The sequence below is a fragment of the Schistocerca gregaria genome, chromosome 3, assembly GCF_023897955.1.
Source record: "Schistocerca gregaria isolate iqSchGreg1 chromosome 3, iqSchGreg1.2, whole genome shotgun sequence".
NCBI lineage: Eukaryota > Metazoa > Arthropoda > Insecta > Orthoptera > Acrididae > Schistocerca > Schistocerca gregaria.
Window position 1 is genome coordinate 753,147,139 of NC_064922.1, and position 21,890 is coordinate 753,169,028.

The window sequence follows — 21,890 nt, forward strand, 5'->3', positions numbered from 1 at the left end:
GATAGCTATCAGATTAGACAGATTAGATGTGGTGCAAGGAAGGAATGCTGTCACAGAAGCAATGAAGGGAATAAAATTAAAGGTGCAAAAGTGGAGTTAAAATGCAGGACATAAAGGTATCTATACTAATAACAAAACTATAAACCTGCTTGGCTCTCTGTTTAAACAAAATTAATACACAAATTTTAATGAGATTTTCGCAGGTAGGTTGAGCAAATTTTATCGCACCATCTAGGATTTATTTCAACAAAATAGGAACACAGGAAAAAAAGATACCCTAATTTAAAGTTTTATCTAAAATTGTCTGCTCAGCTTATTAGTTTAGATGTTTAATCATCCCAATGGAGTACACAAAAGAACCAATACATGGTGCTGTTAGTTTTTTTTACATCATTGACATGTATTTTCAGAAGTTTATGTCAGTGACAGACTTAAGTGCTTAACTATACTCATACAAACTAACATTTATTTTACTTGGCTAGGATATATGTGTTTACTGATTTCATTTTGCACAATAAAAACTTAAAAATGTTCCTTTGCTTCTTTTGATAGGTTTTATTTACATTATTTGCTGGGAAAGACAAATTTAAGGAGTTTTAATTTATTAAGTTTGCTTTGTGATTTGAGTGCCTATTCACTATATTTTGATTTCATTTTGTTTAGAAATAAAAATGCCTAGAAAATGGCCGAGTCTTTCTGAACACACAAGGATGACTGAAAGACCAAGGACTATATGATGTCAGGAATCCAAGAATAACTCTGATTGCGAGAATTTTCTCACTCCTTAAAAACCTTCACTTAGAGTTACCCTCTCCAACATAAAATCAAAGAAGCAGAAATACTGATGGGAAATGGCATGGACAAGTTACTCTTTATACCCTGAATCCTGTTTACTCCTAACAATTTACCATTTTGCTTTAAACATGTACAATTACCGGTGAGTTTATGTTAAGCCATAACCATAAACAACGCGCAGGGCCAAACGCTGCATGTTGCAGCCATAGAACTTAGTATGAGTTGCTTTTCACACGGCCACCTCTATGTGGGTCTCACCTGTGTTACTGAGGCAAACAAGCTCTTCATTCATGTTCCCAATCATCCAATGCTGAGCTTCTGTCAGCTAGTTAGTAATATGGTTTGCCAATAACAATGCTGTCCTCTGTGAAAATGAGCAAGAATTACAGGCCTATTTGAATAAGGTGAGCAGTCTATTCAACACAGAATAGTAACTGAGAATAAACCAAAGAGCAGCAGACATGAGATAAGTGAAAAACTTTAACATAAAAACTGAGGAACAACTAGCAGACAAAAAGGAGGAATTCTATTTCCCCAGAACCAAAATAAATCATTGTGCAGAGTGGATATAAGAAGGAGACTAGCACAGGAAAACATAGCATACCTTGCTAACAGAAATCTTCGACTATTATACACAGAATTAATTTGTGAAAGACATTTCAGAGAATGTACATCTGGAGCAGAGCATTGTGTGGAAGTGCATCATGGAATGTGGGACAACTGGAAAATAATGTAATCAAAGCATTTGAGACGCAGTGTTACTCATAAGAAATGTGGTTCTCTGCAGAATTGACAATGATGAGAACGTGTCAAAAACATTAACCAGAAGAAGGGTTAGGATGAGTGTACATGGTTTAACACTTGAAGGATTAACTTTCTTGGTATCCACAGAGGGTAAAAGTCAAAGGGGAAGGCATAGAAACCTTATCAAGATCTGACTCAATATTTGAGCAGATTCTCTCAGATAGTACTTCATTATAGGTAACTGCATCACCTGCAAAAAGCCTGCTTTTACTATTAATATTGTCTGCAAGGTCATCAGTATACAGCATGAACGGCAAGGGTCTCAATACATTTCTCTGGGGCACACCTGAAGTTACTTCTACATTTGACAATGACTCTCCATCCAAGAAAACACATTGTGTCCATGTGTTTTCCCTACCAAAAAGTCCTAAATCCAGTCACAAATTTCACTTGATACCCCACATGATCGAACTTTTAATAATAAGCGTAGATGTGGTGCTGAGTCAAATGCCTTTTGGAAATCAAGAAATAATGCATCTACATGATTGCCTTGATCCAAAGCTTTCAGTATGTCATGTGAGAAAAGTGCAAGATGAGTTTCACGTGATCCATGTTTTCAGAATCCATGCTCGTTGGCAATGAGGAGGTCATTCTGTTCAAGATGCCTCTTATGTTTGAGCACAAAATATGCTCTAAGATTCTACAACAAATCAATGTCAAGGATACTGGACAATAATTTTGTTAATCACTTGTACTACCTGTCTTGTAGATGGGTGTGGTCTGTGCCTTTTTCTATTAACTGGGTATGGTTTTTTGTTCTAAGGATCTTCGTAGATTGTAGTTAGAAGAGGGGCTAACTCAGCCACAGATTCAGTATAGAATCCAACAGGAATTCCATTGGGGCCTAGAGCTTTGTTCAGTTTTAATGATTTCAGCTGTTTCTCAACATCACTGACACTAATACTTATTTCATTTCTCTTTCTTGTGGTACAACTATTACATTAGGGCAATTGTCCTGAGTTTTTCTTTGTAAAGAAACATTTGAAAATGCAGTTAAGTGTTTCAGCTTTTTCTTTTTCAGTTCCTGTCTCAGTCACTAGGGACTGGACACTAACTTTGGTGCCACTAATAGCCTTCATATATTTCTTTGGGTTCTGTGGAAGATCATTTGACAGTATTCTGCAACAGTAGTCATTGAAGGTTTCATGCATTGCTCTCTTGACTGCCAAATGCATTTCATTCAGCATTACCCTACACTTTGTTTTACAGCTTTTAAGTAGTCTCTGTTTCTTTACAGTGACTGTATACCAAGGACATTCCCTTCCACTGTGAACTGTTCTACTAGGTATGCATATATCCAGTGTGTGGTCGACTATTCTTTTAAACTTGAGCCATAGGTCCTCCACGTGCACCTGCCATGTGCTGAAAGTTTAAGGTTCCTCATTGAGATACTTTACTATTGATTTTTCGTCTAGTTTATTCAACATATATATCTTACTGCTTGTTTTAGTTGTTCTTTGTACTTTGGTAATCAAGGTTGTGACAACCACATCATGGTCACTTATACCAGTTTCGATACGGACATCCTCAAAGAGGTCAGGCCTGTTCTCAAAGAAGTCAGGCCTGTTTGTTGCTATTAAATCGAAAATATTTACATTACCAGTGGGGTTCTGAAATAGGCAGTCTGTTCTAGGTAGTTTTCACACAAGGCATTTAGTAATGTTTCAAGGATTTCTTTTCACGCCCACCACTAATAAAACGGTTATTTTCCCAGTTGACTGCTGGATGATTACAAGTCTCCACTGATTATTACAGTAGGATATGGACGCTTTTTCTAAAGTACTCGGTTACATCAGGAGATGAGTCTGGTGGGCGATCGAAGGGTGCTGTTATCGTTTTATGCTCACTCTTGATGCTGAGTCCTGCCGAAACAATCTCACATGCAGCTTCAATTCCTATCGCGTTGGATTTGAGTTTCTTGTCTATAGCGACAAATACACCACCTCCGTGTCCCATTTGCCTATCCTTCTGATATTACTTAAATCTTCCCCAAAAGTCTCACTGCCATCAGTTTCAGGTTTCAACCAGCTTTCTGTATCTATTATTATTTGTGAGCATCCCTATTTTTCATGAGCCCTTTGAATTCTGATACTCTGTTGCAAATACCTCAGGATTTAACCATTAGCATTTTAATACTCTCACTTGTGGGAGGCCTTTCTTTCAATCTTACACTGATATTTCTATGTTTAGCACAGCTATTGTTTTATGGATTGAATGGAGCATCTCCTAATCTAAAAAAACCCTTGTGTGCACCACACACACAGTCAGCCACCTGATAGCAGCCTCTAATGTGTAGTGCAAACCTGATCCATTTAGGGATACTCACTGTTATCAACATTATGGCACAAGTCCAGGAATATGCAGCCTGGCTTGTCACGGAACCTTTGAAGTCTCTGGTTCAGTCCTTCTTCTCCATTCAGAACCAAAACGCCACAATCAGGTCTGGGGATATTGCTGTAACTTGTGGGCTTAGTTGAACCTCCATGCACAAGACTGGTTTTCTCAACCTTCTCTGCCAGTCGCTGGAATGACCCAAGAATGGCCTCTGAGCCCAGATGACGGGCATCATTTGTTCCAACATTTGCAACAATCTGCAGTTGGTTGCAGCCTGTTCCCTCAATTGCTGCCAGAATAGCCCCTTCAACTTGTTGAAGGAGGTCCCCAAGCACACACACAGAGTGCACATGGTCTCTTTTCCTGTCTCTGGCTACTGTTTTCCTGAGGTGTACCACCTTTGGCCATACATTTGAACTGCTGGTGATTAATAGACCCTTAACCTTTTGTGTTTGCCTCCTTCTGACCCCAGACAAACCATGTTTCCCCAGAGAGGTGAAAAAGTCCTACTGGCTCAGATTCAGTTTCAGTGAAAGGCAGCACCTCAAACTTTGTTCCCGTCCATCCTGTACAGGGCACCTAGATCTCCCAGTGACACACCACTCACAGTCAAGTGAACAGGTAATGACAGATCTTGTACTTTCTGCATAGGAGACAGGATCCATAGGAGAGGATAGTACTTGAGGCACCCCTAGTACAGATATCACAGGTACATAATTCCCGCGAGCTCTTCCAACACACTAATTTGCAGCACCTACCATTCGTTTGGCAATAGTCAGGGTGATTTCCAGGTGTTTATGAACGTCAACCAACTCATTCCGTGTTTGAGAACAACATTCACAGTGGGGCTGCATTTTGGCTGGTACAGTGAACAAATAACTTTAAATTAAATCTGCTGATTATATTTTAATCTGTTGAGCTAAAAAGTTGCTAATTCTCTATAAGAACTGAAGCAGATGCACAAAATGAGATTTCTATTACAAATTACTAGTTTCCTAAAACCTTTAGATGTTAATTATAGTTGTTAACATAATGCAGATAACATATAATATCATATATTTCTGCGAAAGTAGGAAATGGCTTTGCCTGCATGCGCCAATCATAGCTGCGTGTGCACGTCTCAGTGTGCTGACCTAACTGCTGATGCTGCCCTCAGTTGGTCTGGCAGCATGGCTCACCTGTTTGAGTTGCTGTGGTCTCTTGTCTGTCGGCATGTGGACCATAGTGCTGCTGCTGTGATATGGAATATGTATAAGTGCAGATATTTTTATATGTGGTACCTTAATATACAGGGTGTTTCAGAACTGATGGTCAATATTCAAGGATATGACAGGAATAAATCATTCGAAACAAAAAAGTCAAGTAAATATGGGGTCTAAAATGCATACCTTAAGAGCTATGAGTAATTCTTGATCTTCAATACTCTGAAACAAATCTCTTCTACTGCAGGCTCTTTGCTTTCCATATTCTGGGAAGTGGTAGTATGGACTAAAACAAGAAAAAAAAAGTCCAGTAAACATGTGCCCTAAAACACATAACAGCTATGAGCACTTGTTCATCTTTGCTATTTTGAAACACAGCTCTTCTAATGAACAGGTGCTCACAACTTCTAAGGTATGCATTTCCGAGCACATGTTTCCTGGACATTTTTTTCTTGTTTTGGTCCATACACCCACTTCTTAAAATATGGAAAGCAAAGAGCTTGTAGTAGAAGAGATTTGTTTCACAGTACTAAGAATCAAGAATTGCTCTTAGCTCTTAAGTTATGCATTTTAGAGCACATGTTTGCTGGACATTTTTTTCTTATTTTGTTCCATACTACCACTTCTCAAAATATGGTAAGCAAAGAGCTGGCAGTAGAAGAGATTTGTTTCAAAGTATTGAAGATCAAGAATTGCTCATAGCTCTTACGGTATGCATTTTAGATCCCATGTTTACCTGACTTTCTTGTTTCGAATGATCATTCCTGTTATATCCCTGAATATTGACCACAACTTCTGAAACACCCTGTATACACACATTCAGTGTATTGGTTGTTTTTTCTTTGTCAAACACTCTTCTCACAAACACGTCACAAACTTTATGACCTGATGTTGTCTGCATAGCATTAACTGCTCCAGTAAGTGGACTATGCCTGTCTGTATAGAGTAACTGTCTTGTGTCCACACTTCAACACCTGGCCTGTTGCCCAGGGAAAAAAAAGCATTAATAACTTACTCTTGCCATGTGTGCTTGGAGGTACTAACCAACATAAAAATGTGTGATGTGTAACAGCTATAATTATTAGTCCGCTAAGGACATAAATACTGATGTAACATTGTTCAGTAAACCAACAGAAATATTTGCACTTAGACCCATTACACCCTGTATGTTGTGCATGTAGCCCTTGGCACTTGGTGCTCATGTCACTACAGCAACAACTGAAAAGATTGTATATAAGACTGTGAATGCTACTGTTTGGTCTCTGGTCAATCTATTTGGGGGTATGTTCTCTGTCTGGTGTCACACTTTGCACTAATTAAAATGCGATAACAGTTGCATGTGCTCTGCTTCTGCTGCGACTTCAAACAGATGACACCACTTGTTGTCAAAGAGGACACTAGGTTTCTGGTCAAATATGTGAGCCCAGAATAAAAATTTAATACTGATACATTGGCAGAATCACTAAAACTCGGATATAAAACTTGTTGTCCCAGCTGTATTGGGGGCAGTCCAGAGAAAGAATTGTTAATATCCCTCCCCAACAAGTGTTTGTGGCAGTTTCCTTTCTGCTTAGGAAAGCAAGTTCTGTCATACTGATGGGACAGCTAAAATGAAGGCAGGCCTCTTGTTGTTCCTGATAAAATTACAGTTTAAATGTTTGGAAAGCCAGAAGTTCACTCATGTCATTTAATCTGTTATCCTACCTGTCACTTTATTCCAATGGCTTTTTTTTACTTTATATACTGTTAGTTCCACACCCTTAATTTGAATCTATTAGTTTGTTTCACATTTACTCAATTACCAATGGCACCAATTGTTTTTGTTTCAACTACACATTCAATTTTTTGTGTGTTCTGTGTTGGGCAGTGTGTGTACTGATCTTAATAAATTGTATTTGTGGACTGTAAATGAAATTTTTTATTCATAATAAAATTTGAAACCTTGTTCATACACAAACATTTTAAAAAAGATACTTGGAATCAGAAAGTACTAGACACATAAAAGATCTTATGGAGCAATTAATTGTTTCTTTGCAACAACACAGGAAAAAATGTAAACACTGCAGTGCTACTGCACTCCCCATAAATGTAATATAACACACAAATTCATACAGTGTTCATTCATGTAACCTCAGGGCCAAAAGAATGTAATAAAAAACGGTTTCAAAAATGATCTGATCAAATGAAGTAATTACATATTTAAATACCAATACGTTATAAAAACAATAACATGATTCAGACTCAGGCATCAAGTATCTCGGTCTTTATTCATATTAAATTCACAGAAAGTGAACTTCCATTATCACCACTTCCCATAAGATGGAAAGTCTGTTGATTTGTAGCACATCCTGGACACGTATGTAATGTATCATGGATAAACAAGTCACAGTCCAAACAAAACACTTGGCTGCAACGCCCACACTCATACACCTGGAAACAATGAATATACAGTCAACTGTATGTACACAACTAGTTTTTATTTGTTGAATAGTACATGGCAGTAAGTTATAATACATAACAAAAAGTTAAGTGACGGAACACACTGTACAATTATGCAAGCAGTACACTATAAATGAACAGCTCTAAAATTAACTCCACTATCTTACAATCATACATTTTTTTCTGTTAATGTAATATGATAACTCACATGTTTATCATGATCTCCATATGATCTCTGACAGGCATAACACTGTTTGTGAAGATCAAGATTCTGTTCCAGTTCAACAAAATTCTCCACAGGAAACAAATGATGGTAGGAACGGGCCAAATGAGGTGCAGACACAAGTGTGAGCCCACATGCTCGGCATTCAACAGGCAGTTCACAATATCGACTACAACACTGAGGGCAGAAGTATCCTGCTCCACTATGGCTCACACCTTTGGCTTCTGCTGCTGGTACATCTAAATGGCTGCCAACAAATGCTTTTGCTACAGTTATAATGTGAAGCGAACTAACCATTACGTTTTAACTATGATTTAAGATAATTATTATTTTAGGGTTAAAAAACATGACACAGGATAAATACAGTGCAATTTTTTTCTGATATTGTCAGACAGAAGAGTAAATGGTGTACATATCTTACGGCATGCATATGAACAAGGAACAAATACAATACTGTTATTAATAGTAAATGAAATCATGATTTTATTAAATTCCTATTTCACGGCCCAAAAAGATGGAAAAACAGGCAAAACAAAAGTAGACTAATCTGACATGTCCTTTTGTATTTTTAGCTATTCTTCTCTTTTTCACTCTTCGCTTCTCTGGAAAATATCATTACACTAAAATTTAAACAGCTAAAAGCAGCAACAACAACATTCTTTACTGAAATAAACAGACATATGAAAGTTCTCACATACAAAATCTGACATGGTAATTGAAGACAATTAATACAGAATTGTTTAGAGTCATTCTAAGTAGTGTCATGTTCCAAGTATTGTATGTAATAAATCACAAACATAGAGAAAATTTTCAGACAGATTTAAATAATGCCAGTGTTTAACTTTTGTAAAAAAGGTAAGAAGGAAGATCTACACAAATAACAATGAATTTTCCTAGAGACATCTTTTCCAAATTTTTTGACAGAGGAATGTACTCAATAACAGTATCAAACAATTCACTTAGTGCAGCAAAATACTACATGCCTTAAATAACAAAGTATCACCAGTTGTTTTTCAGTGATCTGTCCAAAGTATATGACTGAGAAGATCATGACACCCTTTTACAAAAGCTTAGATTTTATGGAATTAACAGTATTACAAACAACGCAACTGAATCAAGCTTAACACATGTAATGTAAAAAGTGGTGCTGAATATTTCAAACAATGCTGGGGAGAACATTTTAGTTACTCAAGAAAATCCTGAAACAGAGTTCAACTATGGATCCACTCATACGCTGGGACTATACTGGAGCAGTGTGGCACGACCACAGCAGCATGACATGCCAAGCTAAGCAGCACTCGCTAAACAAACCAGTGCTGCTAATGTGCACAATTATAGTGGCACTGCAAGTAGAGTGGCATGGAGCAGAGCGGCACTGAGCATATCAAACTTGTTTGTTTCTGGGAGTGGTGACCAGAGCAATTGAGTGACTCTGGCTGCATTCTGGCAACACTGACAGTGTTCAGATGTTGCTATGGGCTGCCGCATCAATACTGTTGCTGGTGTTTGTGTTTCTTTTGTTGCCAATAAAATCGCATTAGCAGACACCATAACAGTAGTTGTTTTTTCTTGGTGTCCTCTATGAGACAAGTGAGAAAAGAATCATTGCAACTGATTCATTTCGGACTAGTTATGTGATGAGATGGAGCAAAATTATACTAAAAGTACAGAATACATTTCTTTAATATCTTATTTCTTTCACTGTATAGAAATATGAAGCAATAATAAAGTTGGTAGCAGAACTGACAAACACATGACAACCATGTTTCATTCTGTGAGAAAAAGTTTGCAAAACTGTCTCTCATCTGAAGCTTTGTTAAAGTTTTGTCCTGTGTGATATGTGCCTTGCACAGAATGCTCAATTTATATTATACATTGTTCATCGACATCAGGCCTCCTCCTAGGCCAATGACAGTGTTGTATGGAAAACCTGTAAATTTCACAATATCGTCAGCAAATTGTGATGAAGTTTCTTTTGGATTCCAAAATATGTGCTCATTATTCCACAAGCACATTCATCACTTTGATCTGAAAAGGTGTTTGTTGAAATATACTTTCCCTGGATCTAAAACAGTTAACTGGATGATTTGATAAAATGCCTCAACAATGGATATGCCTTGTCTCCAATAAATAAAAAAGACAATATAACAGATGTCTTTGATAGTGGAGAGTCTGGCGGTATATTAAGCTCCCCTTCTTGAACCAACCAGAATACACTTGAAGAATGAAATCTATCACACACGCTTTCCTTCCGATATCTCCCAATATCGAATGTAATGAATTTTCTGAGAGCATCTGAAACTGCTTGTAGTACTTTTGAATGAAAATTTTTGTAACTATAAAACATTGTACCAGAATTTTCAGGGCATGTCGGACAAAAGTGTTTTCCGTCAATGTCACTGACTGCATTTGGAAAGTTCTGTAAGTTATACAAATCATTTACAGTATTTAGAAAACCATCTTCAGAAGGCACTCTCATGTAGAGTGGTTGGACACAATTCTACAACACTGATAGTTGACTTACCAACTATTACAATGGTTGTGGATCCTATTGTGCATTTCAGTCATGTCTTGAAAACTACTTCTGATTTCTAAGAACCTGTAATAATTATTTTTTCTCCAGCTGTCAATGACACTTAAAAAATTACATTTTTCCACCAAAAAAATCTGTTGTGTCATGTATATCATGCTAGATAAGGAAGTTATGTACAGAACCTTATGACAACATATTGTCCTCTTTGTGGGCTATCATTTGCCAAAATCTCATTTCGACATCTCAAATAGTTTATGAGGCATGAGGGTGTTATGAATATTTCATTTTTGCTTTAAGGTCTGGGTGCACATATTGAACAGAGTGCCCTATATACAGGCCATTATCTTGAGATAGGATCCAAACCAAGTTCAAAGAATAGTCCAATGTGTTAACTACATTTGATAAGTAGTAACATATGTCCTAATTGGCACCAAATGCAAACTCATAGTGACCTCTATTTTTCATTGCAAACTATTCGGCTTTCTTGCAGCAGCTTAATAATTTTTAAATTTCACAATAATTATGAGAATTACTGAATTGATAAGCAGTTCATCATGAAGCTGACGAAGATGCGCAAGAATCAGTTTTTTTTACTAAGTTATTACTTTGAGAAAGAATGTAGATCAGTCAGCTTGCTTGCTTTGCCGCCCTCGCAGCCAAGCGAGATGTGATGCTACTTCCTGGTCCCACTATATCTAGATGCGAAGCTGCGCTGTGGCAGCTGCCCACTATATCTAGATGTGAAGCTGCGCTGTGGCAGCTGCCTTTCGCGCAGTTCTCCTCTGTTGTGCCACTTCACTATAATCTGGTGTTCTGAACACCGGAAATTTTAATTCAACAGCAATTTTTAAAATTACTTTGCCTGGCAATAATATCTCAGTGACTAACGGTAGTACACCTCACATGAAATTAAGAAACCAAACAATCTGTAGTGAGTACACTTGCAGAAAATAACATGTATATTTCCACCACATAATAGAACATGTAACAAAGAACTGTGAGGAAACTCATCACATGCAGATGACAAATAACTGTGAGGAAACTCACCACATGCAGATGGTGAGAGGAGTTTCTTTGCCCTCTGCTGCACTGTGGTGTGGGAAGCCCATTTTAATAAGTGAAGATTCCAGGCAGGATGCAGCTGGTGGTGGCTCAACATGCATAAAAAGCTGGTCACGGTAGTGGCAGTCATCGAGAACAACACCAAACTCACCCCCAGTCTCTCGGCTTAGCCGACGACATACGTGTACTTCTGCTGCTAGGCCCACTACTGAGCACCGTACACCTTGCTTTTTCAGAGACTGCAAATAAGCAAAGTCTACATTCATTCACAGAGCTCTAAGATACAGTTAACATTCTGTTAAATAATAATTTTAATGATTTATAGGATGACATAACAAATAACAATTGCACTATAACCAACAGATTGTAACGCACTATAAATTATGCCTCCTAGCTGCACAAAGAAGACAAGGCACTACCTCTGCCACTGCTTACACATAATTTAATTGTGTGTTACTGAATGACATAAATCGCTCACCAGGGGAAAAGTGTGTGTTCACAAGAGGGGAAGGAGAGCGCACTTGGAAGAAGGCGAAGGAGAAAGGGTGTGGGGAGAGCGGGAAGGAAGAAAAGAAGATTAGGGTTTAAAGTCCTATTAGAGATGGAGTGTTTGGAATGATTCAGGGATGTGCAAACAAATCGGCTGTACCCTTTGAAAGGAGCATTCTATCATTTGCTTGAAGCAATTTAATGAAATTGTGGAAAGGGATAATCAATGGAGGGGGAGGGGAAGGTAGAGAGAGAGAGGGGCAAGGGGACAGGAAATGGTGGGGGTATAGGGAACTAGACATGAGGGGAAACAAAGTTCATGATCACGAAGGACAGCAAGAAGTGCATGCAAGCACAGAGAAAGAGAGAGAGAGAGAGAGAGAGAAATAACTCTAATGATGTTGCAACAAAGGAAAAGTCAAAGAACTAACTTTTTTTTGGACTTTGTGAACAGCAAGACTGTATGATATAAGAGAGGGAGCTTGGGCGTCAGCACCCAAATTGTATGTTTACTTGCAAGTATGACAACCACAAGTCATGAAAAGTTCATTTTAACATTGATGTCCACATTACTGTAAAATGTAATAGTATCTACCAGAATGTGAATAAAAAGTGTAAATGAGATCGTTTCTGCAGTGTACTTTCAAAGAAACAAATAATGGAAAATCCAGGATGGAATAATGACAATATTATGAAAACGATAGATTGCTACTCACAATACAGCAAAGATGTTGAGTTGCAGACAGGCACAACAAAAAGACTACTAAACACATAAGCTTTTGGCCAGAAAATCTTCAGACTTCTGAATTTGTCAACATACACATACACATTCAAGTAAACACAGCTCACACACATTTGTGATCACTGTCTCTGGCTGCCAAGGACAGACAGCCTGACCTCAGCAGCCAGAGACGGTGGTCAGGTTTGTGAGCTGTGTTTGCACGAATGTGCGTGTGTGTGTATGTTATCTGTTTCAGAAGAAGGTCTTCTGACAGAAAGCTAGTCTTTTTGCAGTGCCTATCTGCGACCCAACTTCTCCCTATTCCGTGAGTAGCAATTTATCCTTTCCATAATATTATCAAAGATATGAATGGTTACTGATAGGAAGGGCTCAATATTATACATCATTTAATTTAATACACCCTTCTTCTCCACAACAACACAAATTGTATCTTATAGTAATGTCCTAATTTCATTGCATGGAAAAAATGTATACTCAAAAAACATTTCTGGTCAGGAACACAAGGAAAGGCTATGCATTGGTATTGTGCATGCAACACTGGCTGGATGCAACCGAATGCAATAATTTTGGAAGCAAGAATCCAAATGTTAAAGAAAGGGACCTTTAGTACACTGTACAGTACAATTTATTGAAGGGAAAGTATATCTGTCAACAATTTATGACAGTGTAGTGAACAGTTACTATTCTAATATCAGCTCTGTCCTTATTTTGTACAACATATGTCCATGGTAGGGTATTGACTGACATCTAAATCATTACACCACAATGAATAAGATGACATTCTTGTACAATAGTTACATATTGCTCTATACTGTCGCTGTATCACTGTGTGCTCCACTTATTTTATGGAGGTATATTTATCGGAATGTTAAAGGTGAACTAATATGATATCATATCCCTTTATCTGAACACATACAAAGGCTGTATGAACTATGATTTGAACAAATCAACTCTCTCTCTCTCTCTCTCTCTCTCTCTCTCTCTCTCTCTCTCTCTCTCTAACACCCCTTGCAACATACTGGGGGAGTAGCATGCACTAATGAAAACCTGTCATGCCTATCAAACTATAATAACAGGAATGAATGCTGCTTTCCCACCGCAGAGCAACTGAACAACGTAAAATTTACAGATGGCTTGTCTACTGAGGTGAGCAGTTGTCCAATGTTGCATTTATGCCCTTATGAATCTCAGTCAATGAATTATGAAAACAAACACATGAACACTCCGGAAAATAATTGTTTTAATAACAATAGTTCGCATCTCAAGGTTCGTCAATATAATATCATCCCAAGTACAAACAGAATTGGTCACATTATCTGCCAGTACATAGAAAGCAGTTTCCAGGCAAATTGTGTACATGCAAATCCAAAAACGATGTTATGTAGTGCTCCCAAGATAACCTACTACTGGTATTCGGAAGCAATGAAATATATATTTCAGTCCTAATGTCCTACATGCAATACTCAGCTGACATACTTGAGCGGCACCACGCTGCATAAACGACCTTACCCGATTAGTGTCCACTGGCAAAAGATTATGAAAACCCCTCTACATCCTCCCAGCTCCACAAGTCACATGATCACTACCCTAGTCAAAATCTGTCTGCAGCCAACCACATTTCATCACAACAGTAATTTATGTTTAACATTTAGATCATATTTATTAAAATTATTATCACAAATATTAAAATATTCTTTCTTTAAACTCATTACATCGCCGGAATCCACACACTCATCACAAATCTTACTATGTTTACAGTTTCTATTTCGACACTACATTATTCAAATGTTACTTTTGTTTTTATACCAGTTTCCAACTTTCCATTCAAAACATATAGTCAAATAATATATGCATTAAAGTAGAACTGTTTCATTGTGGACAACTTGTCTTGCCACTTATTTTTTTCTAAATCACTTTTCTCTCTCTCTCTTGTCGGACATGTTCCAGCAGGCAGTGTCGCAACTGTGACATTTATTATCATGTAACATCGATGTCTGTTATCTTAGAACCTAAGTAGCACAGGAAATAGTGGATACAACATTTTTACGTGGTCTAGTGGAAGCAACTAACAAACTTGCCTGTCAGTGTTATCCTACACCAGAATTCCGCCTGTCTGCAGGGCACTAAATGATGGGTTATAATCCACATTTTAGTAACGCCTCTGGAAAAAACAATCCTTACAATGAATGCTGACTGTGGCATGCTTATTAGGCTGTTTCGTGTTGCTATAGAAGTTACTTCTGGGAGAAGAAGGTGGGACTTGTCCCAGCATCAATGTGGTATCAGAAGCTTTTACTTCCAGCATCCTTGTGATGGCTTCCTTACAGTGTGTGATTAGTACATATTCTCCTCTCTGAATCTGAAAAGAATGTATTTCATTGTGTGGAAAGAGATCTCTTTATTTATCCCGACCATATTCTTTTGTCTAGTGACATCCACCTTTTCTTTTATGTCCACTAGCTCCTGGGTGAGTATTAATTTAGTGTGTTCTCAAAATACATATTTCTTCTATTGATTGGAGAGCAGCCTCACTACATATGCCATTTAGAGACATACTATATAGAGATTGTCATGCATGTACACTTTTAGGGGGTAGAATTCTGGTGTTTAACAGGTATCTGCTAAAAGTGTCTGTTACACCAATTACCCTTCACAATATACATGTATTATCGAATTTTAGTAACTCAACACCGCCAAAGAAACCTCCATCTAAAATAAATAAATATACAATAACCATCCAGCAGACTGTCCACTCAAATAACTGTAAGCATCCTCCTTTTATGTGCAAGGTCGGAATTACTTCTCTGATATCTTTACTATTTCTGAAGCAAGCCTGATCATCATCCAGTGCCTCTTTTATCTTTTCTTTCTGTTTTCCGTGTGTTAATCAAGTCAGCAATTTCCAAAAGTGACATGTGAAATTGATAAGGCCTTTTTAATGAGTGATGTTTCATACTGATAGTCTTTTTGGTGAGTGTCATGATAAAGCCTTTTAGAAACCAAGTAGTACGCCTCGTGTTTTATATAGTTTGGACACCACATCCACTAATGATTTCTGCCAACTTTTTTCAGATCACATAATTAAATACTTTGTCAAACCTATTCAATATCATCCATTACTCCCTCTTCAGGACTACTTTTTTCTATTGCACAAGCTTTCTGTGTATTTCAGCCATCGATCTGCCCTTCTTCTGCACTTATTAGAGATTTCATATCTGCACCTTTTTGTCTGAAAATAACACTTATACCAACAGTAAACGAGAGTTGCTGCAATCACTGGAGAATGTTGTTAGCAATAAGAACTTTACAACTGATGCCGTGTCAAGGGCTACTCATACTGAGCCACACCCTTTAATCCATGAGACATCTGAGGCTAGTGATAGCTAGCTTTTACCAGGTAGTTTTCTGCTTGTCTACTCATATTGTTGATATCTAATACTTGCTAGAGAAGTATTCTGGTTGATGATACTTTGGACCTCGAGCACAATTTTACAGGGATTTGATGTGTGCTGGCTGATTACTCACTCTGACTCAGGTCGATGACGTGATTCAGCACCTTAACTAAATCAGCTTATCATTAATGCATGGTGACTGACATGGCATCCAGCTCAGCTCGCCATTAATACATGGTGAGGGACATGTTCTGGTTATTCTAACCATTCTGTGAATGGATGCACCTTCCAATATGTAGTAAATATGTTTATGACCTACCAGAACAGAGGCTACCGAGTGTTAAGGACTTCCATGCAATCGTAACATTAAAAAGTCAATTTGCATCACGAATCCTGCTATGACACTGTTAATCCAAGAGATCTCTTCAATTCATGATGCCGCATGTGTTTCCAATGTTCCAACCAGTGAAACGAGTTACACATTATGTGCTTCAAAGCACTGAAGGTAATGGGCCCCAACATTTTCAACAGCCACATTAGTAACCCAAACAATATACAGCATGCTGTTCCAAGTCAGCCCCAAGGGCCAAGGACACCCGCAGGCACTAATGGGCTTGCCTGACGAGCAGGTGCTGGGAGGAGAGTTGGGAGGGGAGGGGGGGCAGGCCACCTGAAAGGGAACATTTCACTGTGAAAACGCACTGCTGCATTACGTGCCTGTCACTTAGGTGCATCTTGTGTTTCATAGTGGGCGTAGTGATGACAAGAGTTCTTGAAGCAGCCCATTGCCAATTTTGACACATTGGGAAGAGCTGTTTTTGTTTGTTGAAAAAGATGGGTTGTCTTAGTGTCTTGTCCACCATAAAGTTGTGAATACGATGAAGAAGTACAATGTACAGGATCACCACATCTCTGTATGTGACGCAGTACGATGAGCTGGACAATAATGCAAGAAAGCAACTCACTGTCGCACTGAAGTGTAAATCTGACGAAAATAAATATAATAAATGTAATCAAACTTCCTCTATACACTCTGTATATGTACTAATTTCATTTATTACATATACAAGGTGTCCCGTTTATCTTGGCCACCCTAAATAACTGTTTATCCAGATGCAAATTACAAAATGTTTCAAGCAAATGTCAGAGGAACATCAATCAGCAAGATTGCTTTCATTGTAGCTTTGTTCTTTACAAAGGTACAAATAGCAGCATGACTTTTTTAAATGGCACCGTGAGTTTTTTATTCGGTAATTCATTTCCTGAGCGGCTGCCTGCAAGGGCGGGCAAATAATAGGACAAGGAATGTGGTGCACTATGGCTGCTTGGCACGTACCGTACCATTTCCACCTGCTCAGTGGTGAGCCGCAGGAGCCCATGCCCCAAAAGGGCAGAGTTGGAACAGCCTGCTACAGTGAACCACAAAAACTGACCGGAATTGCAGCATCACAGTCAGCAAAATCATGCCATGATTCATTGTCATCCAGCAACAAGCTTGTATTATCTGGCAGCACTTACTGTTGTTTTAACATTAGCCACACATAGAGCACAAAATCAGTCTAGTTTGTCACTGCGCCATAGCCCAAACAGGTCACCTTGTGAAACCTACTAACAACCATAAGACAGCAAGTCTTTTGTTACAAAGATTTTCAACCTTCTAACTTTTAGTACCTCACACAGATTGCAGCATCTCTGAAAGTATTTTACTGCCTCCTGCTGACTTCTTTTCTATTCATGTAACTCAATGCTGTAACAGACTAGTTCAAATACCGGATCATCCATTCCTTCCACATTAACCACACATTCCAGTACTACACTTTTGAACAGCTATTCTATGTTTCAGAAGCTTTCTCCATCCTAGTGTCATCCATATGTATATATTCTGCACTTACCACAAGTTTCAATATGTACCACTTAGGTTATTTTGTTGCTCAGCTGAAATACCAACATCAACAGCTGACCAAACATGATGCTGCTCATTGATACAATTGCACCTGTAATGGTGCTTTGTCACTGATAACAATACGATGTATGTTGAGCTGCCAACAAAACTACCGATACAAACAGCTGACCAAGGATGATGCTAGTCAATTGCACTTGTACTGGTGCCTATAATTGATAACAATACAATGTATGTTGGGCTGTTGCCCTTGCCTACTCGGATATTTAAAACTGTCAACGGCCACCAGTTATTGTTTACTTTTCTTCCTGTCTATGCTATGAACATTGAGCACTTGCAGTAAAGATGTACTAGATCATGACATTCATGATCTTAACAACTGGAATGGATATCCTTTGTGACTGGTTGTGTACTGGTTGATTACTCATCTTTGTTCAGCTCGCAGACTTATTTCACCATCTTACAAGTTCAGTTCACTGCTAATACACAATGACTGGTTGTGTGCTGGAAATTCTGAAACTTTTTAGTTCTACCAATATTTAATTGATATATAATTAGTCCTGATAGAAAAGTTATGATATTCATTTTTCATATCCCAAAAATTACATTTAATATTCCTGTCTCAGTTTATAACTACAGTATTTTTCAGTATTTACATGTATTTCTCAAATGCTCTGAGTTTCCTTCCCTGCTCTTCTTATTGACTTACTTTCTGAGTAACTTATATAGTTCATTTACAGAATTTCTTGAAATACCAATAGCATTTTTCTTCTCACTATCTTTCCTGTACCTACAGTAGCCTAATTATTTCCTTCTGTAGAACTTTCCACTGATGTATTGAAATGCTCTTACCACTCATATTTAGTCCATTGCTTTAAATAACTTCCATGTTTTATCTTTCATTATTTATTATTATTAGAATTTGGCTAACTCATGGCCACATAAAACAGTTGATTTATGCCATCATATTCTTTTCCTTTTTTGGCTTCTCAGTACTACTTAATTTTTGTGCTCTGTTGTTTTCTTCTTTCTTTGGTCCATGTCCTTCCTCTCTTCTTTTGTGTTTCTTCTGTAAACCATTGACTTTTCAAATTCATGTCTGTTTTCAATATTTTTGCCTGCTATTCCCAACTCCTACAGATCTTTCCTAACTTCTTTAAACCAAGAATTTGGGTTTTTGGATTTTCCTCAGATAAGTTGAATATTTTGTTATCTATTCTTTAAAAGTGGCCATAAAATGTAATCCTCTACTTTCTCATTTCATCAGTTATTTTCTCAGTGTTTTCATAAACCTTTCATAAATTGCTTCCCAGTTTTTAAATCCCATTCTCATACTTTGGAACCAAAATTATTAATATAAAATGTATCTATAGCTCTCTTTGATAGTATCTTGAATTTAAGCTTAATCTCTAATATGTTCTGACTCGATTTCCACTAATGGATACCCACTGTGGTCCTGTGTTTGGTTCCCAAGTCTTCTGCCTACTAATGAGGTAGTCCTGGATATATTTTACTGTAACTCCTTTTCTTTAACAGTTATACCTTCATCTCTCATTATAAACAATTGAAATATAGAAGCATGCTACTAGCAAGCCCCACTGTACCTTATATTGGGGGGGGGGGGGGGGGGGGGGGGAGAACAGCATTCACTGCCAGGTGAGTGGTATGTTGTAACTTGTTTACACTGCTCGAGGCAGAGAGTGAATCTGGGGACTAGTCACCTGGCCTCACCCATTTTACCCTGTGAGTGGACACGTGACCACACTTTCAGAGGGGTCCAAGCAGGTATATGGGGGAGGGGTTTTCTAGTTATTGGGAGCTCTTCAGGGAAGTCGTACCCACAGCTGGGAAGAAGTTCAATGTGCGCTTGGTGTGTCTACTGGGGTAGAGGGCAAGGGTAGACGGCGGAGGAGGAGGGTGCTCATATGAAATGTGGAGTGGGCACTGTCTGAGGGAATGAGATTTTCCATGATTTTATAAGAAATATTTCTGATGGATGTAGTGGACTGGTGGGAAAATCACATACTGTAGTAGCATATAAATGAACAAATGAGATGACTTTCACGTTAGTGGGAAGAATAACATTATATTCTTGAGAATTAAAATTATCTCTAGTTGGGATTATAGTTTCTTACGATTACTTTTTGTTTTTGTTTTGCTTTGTCTATAGAGGTATTCTTTTTGGGTTTTGTGTGGCACTGAGTTTGGTTGAGATGAGCCTGGTGTCACCCACAAGTGCAGCAAAGAGACACCTGCGTAATACACTGATTCAAGGAATACCAATGACCCAAACGTTCAAATACACAAGAGTGTCAGTGGCACTGAGGATTCTTTGTTCATTCATGTTAAGACCTTGTCTGTAAAACGAAATGAGAGTGAAACATCATTTAAAGAATGAAGACTAAACTAGTGTTTTGTCAGCAATCTGTTGAGTTGCCCCCTCAATAAAGTTACAAACAATTACCGAGACAAGTACTTAAGAAGAATCTGTTGGGAGTCCAGCAACGCCTACTGCATCAGAATAGTTTGACAGACATGCACTCTCGCACCTGCAGCAGCTATCAAGGGTGCAGAGTGCAGTCATCTGAAAGTCATGACTCATGTCAGCACCGATGGTGCCTGCTGTCTGGGTTCTGAGCTCAGTCTGTATGTATGACTGGTGAAAGAGACGAAGACTGCCTGCCTTTCTCGAGGGCTGCAAGAAGAGCTTACAATCTGCAGTATCTTAACAAGAACGTAATGAGTTCCTTTGGTTTTGAGCTGAGTGGACTGTCTCAATCAGAGGCACCGTTGATTCTGTGACAGTGATGGCTACTGATGTCTGGACTTGTGCTACGAAGTGGAGAACTGTGCACTACACGCAGGAAACAGATATTTGGGTAGCAGAGTGCTTCTGGGACGCATATGGTTCTTTTTATTTTAGGCTAGGCAATAGTTTGAAGTCCTTTGATATACACTTGTCACATACACAGAGAATGAAATCACATCACGTACAAAGTAAAGACGTAAACTGATACAACATTCGTAACGAAATTCCTGAATTTCCCAACCTACAGAAAATCTGTTAATCTCAAATTATAACTGGAACTGAAATCTGGATGAAGCCCAAAGTAGTAAAGCTTCAAAATATCAATAATGCATGGAATATAAATAAAAAATACTGGCTAGATGTTTTCACAGGAGGGGTGGGCGGAGCGTTCATTGTAATCAACAAAAATATTATGTCCATCAAGGTCAAAATTGAGTCTGACTGCGAAATTGTCGGGATGTGAGTACCAAGCTTAGGTGAACACAGGAATTTTTACCAGCCACCTTATTACACCACAACTGTTATAAATCATTCCAAGAAGGTATATGCTCAGTAGTGTGTAGGTATCCCTGTCATGCGATATTAATCCAAGGCAACTTTAAACCAAACGAGTGTAGACTAGGATGTCTATGGCTTCACTGCAGATGGTACAGACAGACAATCTTGTAAAATAGTTCTGAACTGAGTTCAACTCAATTAAGAACACAAAAATATCAACAGGCGCATGTCAGTAGAAATTTGTTCGTCTATGAAATGATCGAAGCACTTCCACTGTCACATGTTAGTGAAAGATCCTGTTCCGAACCCAAGAGAACATTGACCCCTCTTAAAACTGCTGAGTGAGTCAAAGGCTTCTTTTCAGTCACTCGTCAACAAGGCTGGTGCCATAACAGAAGGCAGCAAATGGACAGCTGAAGTTTAAATTCTGAATTTAAAATATCATTCATGCAGTAGGACTGCACACTCATACCATCGTCTGACCACCACAGAGGTGGGATGTAAAAATAGGGAACACTGGCATTGAGAAACAAATTAAAGAGGTGAAATTGAAAAAGATGCCAGGCCAGAAGGAATCATTTGGCAATGGTCTCTTATGGATACTTATCTTGCATTTACTGCAAATTTCCTGCCCAGTATTAATTTTAATTGATGTTTGCTATAAATAA

At 38.2% G+C, this 21,890-nt stretch overlaps 1 protein-coding gene across 1 annotated transcript in view; it reads right to left on the reverse strand.

Annotated features, from left to right (window-relative positions):
• Nucleotides 1-7,369: 7,369 nt before the first annotated feature.
• Nucleotides 7,370-21,890, reverse strand: part of LOC126353928 (general transcription factor IIH subunit 2) — a 105,847-nt gene continuing 91,326 nt past the window's right edge. The window contains exons 5-7 of the mRNA XM_050003186.1: nucleotides 11,378-11,631; nucleotides 7,783-8,044; nucleotides 7,370-7,565 (exon numbers count right to left, since the gene is read on the reverse strand). Coding sequence (XP_049859143.1) covers nucleotides 7,404-7,565; nucleotides 7,783-8,044; nucleotides 11,378-11,631 — 678 coding nt within the window. The 3' untranslated portion in view covers nucleotides 7,370-7,403. The remainder of the gene's footprint in view (nucleotides 7,566-7,782; nucleotides 8,045-11,377; nucleotides 11,632-21,890) is intronic.